Consider the following 4785-nt stretch of genomic DNA (forward strand, 5'->3'; position numbering starts at 1 on the left):
GATCCTGACGGTGACGTCCATGACCTTCTTTATCCTGGCGCAGGCCCCAGAGCCCTACATCGTCATCACTGGCTTTGAAGTCACCATTATTTTCTTCTTCATAGTTTTGTATTTATTCAGACTGGATCGATTACTGAAATGTTTATTTTGGCCTTTGCTTGTAAGTGTTTGGCTTGACAGTCAAAAATATCTCCATCCTTTCCCCAGCATTTAGGGAGGCATTTCAATGAACTCCGTGGCCCGGTCCGGGGAAGAAACTCTGGTGGCACAGTGGCTTACGCAGCCCTTTGCAACCACTGGAAAGACTTTCGACTCCTGGGAAACCCACCCGGGCAGTTCTACCCTGTTCTGTAGGATCACTATGAGTCATCATTGTCTTGATGGCAGTGAGGTTGGTTTGGGGATTTGGGGTCCAGTGATGCCTGGTAGGCTCCAGATGGAGGGACCCCACCGTCACTGCGCTCTGTAGTCCCTGGGGGTAGGGCTCAGGAAACCAGGGCCGCCAGAGGGCAGAGGTGGCTCATGTCCCCGTAGCTGTGGTTACCCTGCGGCTACCTTTCTGTTGGGAGAATGCCCTTCTGGGTAGGTCTTCTAAAGATGTTTAGATTTGGGTAACATTATTATGAGAGTCAAGTTTGAGGCTTCGAGGGCAGTGACTTTCGACTTTCGCATGTTGATAAAAGCAGAGAGAGTTATTAAGATTAATGATGCCTCTCCTTTCAGTGCATGTTGCCAGGAGCTCAGAATTGGGGAGAGAGAGAAGCAGGAACAGCAGTGTCTCAGCTCCTGCCTTCCACCTCTCGGATCACAAATGGAAAACAGCTGGGGAGAGAGGGCTGAATCAAGCACAATTTCATGTTCCTTTGAAATGTCTTTCATCAACACTGTCATTTTAACTCATCCCGAAGAATTTTCCATAGTAGCATATAGTCTGGAGCCTGCCATACTCCTAGAATTTAGAATAACAACCCAGTGGAGAATCCAGGTCCCAAAAACTCTCCAAATAGGCAGATTAAAGACAGTTCCAATAGTCGCCGCCGCCTCCCTCTTTGAAGTCTTATCTGCTGCCTCCTTTCTCCAGAGAGCTCCCTCCTAAGTCCTCCTACTCCCCAAACCCCCTTTGCCTGAGATGGTGACCACCATTTTCTCTGCTGTACTTGTCTCTTCCTCAGAACCCCTCTGAAGGGTAGAAGACCCTGAAATCAACCTAGGACCAACCAAGCAAACCACTGCCATTGAGTCCCTCGACTCATAGAGACTCCATAGAACAAAGGAAACGCCCTAGGATGGCTGTGCCTGAAAGCCTTTGCGGGAGGAGACAGCCTCATCTTTCTCCCTTGGAGCGGCGGATGGGTTTGAACTGCTACCTTTCCTGTGGCAGCCCAATGTATAACCCACTCCACCACCAGTGCTCTTTAACCTAGGACGTTCGTCTCAGTATCTCCGACTTTTCCTTCTGTTGTCATTGTGAGGTGCCATCAAGCCCGTGCCAGCCCATGGCAACCCTGTGCACAGGAATTGTTCCCACGCCCGAGCTCATTGCTTTCTGCATAAGTTTTTCCCTATTCCCTTTGAACACCTACTTTCCTAAGCTACCCACATTTTGAAGTTTCACAACTGTGTTCACAATGCCTTTCTACCCCTAGTTATCTGCAAACATATATAAACCACCCAAGGATAAAGAGATTTTTTTCCCCCTCACATGTTATATCCATTCGAAATGTAAGTTACACATCTCAAAGCCACAATTTAAAAGTTATTTTGGGAAATGAATGCGCTTTATCGTCAGAAATAGCCATTGCGAATCACTGCGTTCTGTCAAGAGTTATGTTCAACAGAAAGCCTTGGTAGTGCAGTGGTTAAGTGCTTGGCTGTTATATGGAAGATCAATGGTTCCAGCCCACAAAAAACCCTGGCAGTGGACTCCCATCAAGCCTGCCTGGGAAACCCTGTGGTGAGGCAGTTCTGCTCGGTCAGAGTCGCTGGGTGTTGGAATCCCCTCCAGGGACCCACCTCAGGACCAACAGCAGCGCTGGGTGCTCGTCTTGGAAGTCAGTTTCATACTTCTCGTGTCATTAAGTGCGCCTGCGTGGCATGATAAAGTATACTACAATTTTTACATTATGAAAAGTGAGTTTCTCTAGCTTCCCAATAGGTCTATTTCTCCCCCAAACCAAACCCACTGCCATTCCATCTCATAGCAACCCCTACATAGGATTTCTGAAACTGTAAGTCTTTAAAGGATCAGACAGCTGGTAGGTTTGAACTACTGACCTTATGGCTATCAACCCAGTGCCTACAATGTTCACATAATCCACCAAATAATAGCATCAACTAAATTTCCTAAATTAATAAGTTTTCCAACTGCATCCATGTTAAAGAACGAAGCTTATTAAGTAAGTAAATGATAAACAAATCATGGACAAAGAGAACCAGTAGGTACCATTTTTAACCAACGAACAGTACGGGTGGCATTTTACTGTGGCAGTTTGCTTTCCTGAAAGGTGTGCACATTAGTGTAATAAAATGGAACTTTCCAATGAAATCTTTCCCAAATGTATATGCATACTGTTATTGTTTTTTTTAAGCATTGCTTTGGCATCTTCCTGTAAAACTAGTATTTATATTCTGGGTTTTCAGGATATTATCAACTCTTTGGTAACAACGATATTCCTGACCATTGTATCTGTGTTGGCACTGATTCCAGAAACCACCACAATGACAGTCCTTGGAGGGGTAAGTGCACACCTTTCTGGATTCTTTGGGTTTGATCCAAATACAGATTCATCTGATTTTTTTTTTTAAGTAAATGCTAGATTTGCTCATCGAGGCTGCTAGGCCTGTACCCAGTGCCGAGTGGCTTACTGAATGCCAGCACATGAGTGCACGCCCTGATCCACATGGGGGACTCTGATGTCACTCTCAAACTGCAGGGGCCAAGTTCAGAGGTCCCTACATGATGATATCTGTAGGACTCTCTTGTTCACAAGACTGCATCCCAGGAGCTCAGGAATAATCATTTTAGCCCCCAGGAAAATGACATTCACCACAGTAAACATTCTTCAGACAACAAGAGCCCTTAGGGGGCAGTGTTACCACTAGATCTATTTCTCAGTACCCAGCTTACTTCCAAAAAGGATTTAAGAAAAGACTCAAGTAGAATAAAGGTGAAACACGTTTCATTCTAATGAGGTGGTTTTTTTAAGTCCCTGGCGAAGTTATAAAAGTTTAAAATAAAGGAGAATCATATCAGAAAACCAAGACTGGTTACAATACTTAGCCAGGGGTGGGGGCCTGCCACCTTTGAAGGAGAGGCAGACAGTTAAGAGTCTGTTGTTTCTTGTTTGGATCCTTCTTCAGATGGAGTATAATAGGGATGCTCTTGAGATAAGGGAAGGGTGGCCAAGCCAGAGAGGAGGATGCTGGACTGACGCCCTGGTGACTGTGGTGATGCTGCCTCTTTGTTTTCAGGTGTTTGGACTCGTGTCAGCCATGTGCTGTCTGGCAGATGGGGCCCTCATCTACCGGAAGATTCTGTTTAACCCAGGTGGCCCGTTTCAGAAAGGGCCATCTCTCGACCAAAGGCATGTTTTGTAATTTTGTATCCCGTTCCAGCTGATGCCAGGTATTAGAAAGCTTTCTGCTGGACCCCTGACAGGATGTGAGGAGAAGGACGCTTCAGCCCCCGGACCTTGCCCTCAAAGCCCCAAACCCCGGTCTACCAACCAGAAGAACATCAGACAAAGCCAAACTGAGGCACGCTGGACCGATCTGCCACCAAACTTCCAAGTTCCTCAAAAGCACTGAAGGGCTGAGAAGCCACCACCAAGCGGAAGAGACCCAGTGCAATGACAGCTGAAAGCCACGCCAACGGGAAAGCTAGTGCCTCTGAACCCGACCGGAGCTTCCTTAATGGGAAACAGACGCTGGTCTCTCCGATTTGGTGGCTGACTGTTCCTGGAAAACTTGATGTGCCTGCCATATATGGGAACTCTTTCAACTCTCTTTGTAGCTTTGTTGAGAAATTAAACCCATTTAAAAAAAATCTGTCTTTTTAACAGTTTTATTAGCACTTCATCAACCTGTCATCCAATTCAGTCATTCAGTCCATTCAGAAGTTTGTCACCACATTCAATCCTGGAACACTTTCTTCCTTATACTCATGCATTCACCTATTTTTTTTCTAATCATGGAAAAAATATGCACAGCAAAACATCCTCCAATTCCACAACTTGTACCTGTATACGTCGGTGCCACTGATGATTCTCCTTGTGTTGTACAACCATCATTGATACCCTTTTCCAGATTATTCCATGACCATTACCATAGACTCGTCCCCTAAGCAGCTACTCTGTCTCCTTCTCCATGGGTCAACTTTGGTTACTTTTTCTTTTTCAGTAGTTTTATTGATGGGTTGTTCACATTTATACGCTTCCATGGTGAAATCGCTCTTTCTCTTCTTCCCCATCTAGCTGAGAAGCAACAAAGCCCACATGGAAGAAGCACACCAGCCTGTGTGATCACGAAGTTTCGATGGGATCAGGTATCAGGCATCAAAGACCCAGAACAAAAAAATCATACGGGGAATAAGGGGGAATGCAGAGTAGGAACCCAAAGTCCATCTGTAGGCAACTGGACACCCCCTTACAGAAGGCTCGCAGGGAGGAGAGGAGCCAGTCAGGGTGCAGTGTAGCAACGATGAAACATACCACCTTCCTCTAGTTCTTTTTTTTCCCCTTTCAATCTTTATTTTTTCTTAATCATTTTATTAAGGGCTCATACAAC

The 4785-nt window shown here is 45.7% G+C and overlaps 1 protein-coding gene across 1 annotated transcript in view; it reads left to right on the top strand.

Moving 5' to 3' along the window:
* The window catches only part of LOC101648566 (chemokine-like factor), an 11293-nt gene extending 6860 nt beyond the window's left edge, over positions 1-4433 (top strand). The window contains exons 2-4 of the mRNA XM_045293703.1: positions 1-160; positions 2641-2736; positions 3472-4433. Coding sequence (XP_045149638.1) covers positions 1-160; positions 2641-2736; positions 3472-3597 — 382 coding nt within the window. The 3' untranslated portion in view covers positions 3598-4433. The remainder of the gene's footprint in view (positions 161-2640; positions 2737-3471) is intronic.
* The last annotated feature ends 352 nt before the right edge of the window (positions 4434-4785 follow it).

This window comes from Echinops telfairi, unplaced genomic scaffold (assembly GCF_000313985.2).
Source record: "Echinops telfairi isolate 266 unplaced genomic scaffold, ASM31398v2 ScPeMD7_2291;HRSCAF=2852, whole genome shotgun sequence".
NCBI lineage: Eukaryota > Metazoa > Chordata > Mammalia > Afrosoricida > Tenrecidae > Echinops > Echinops telfairi.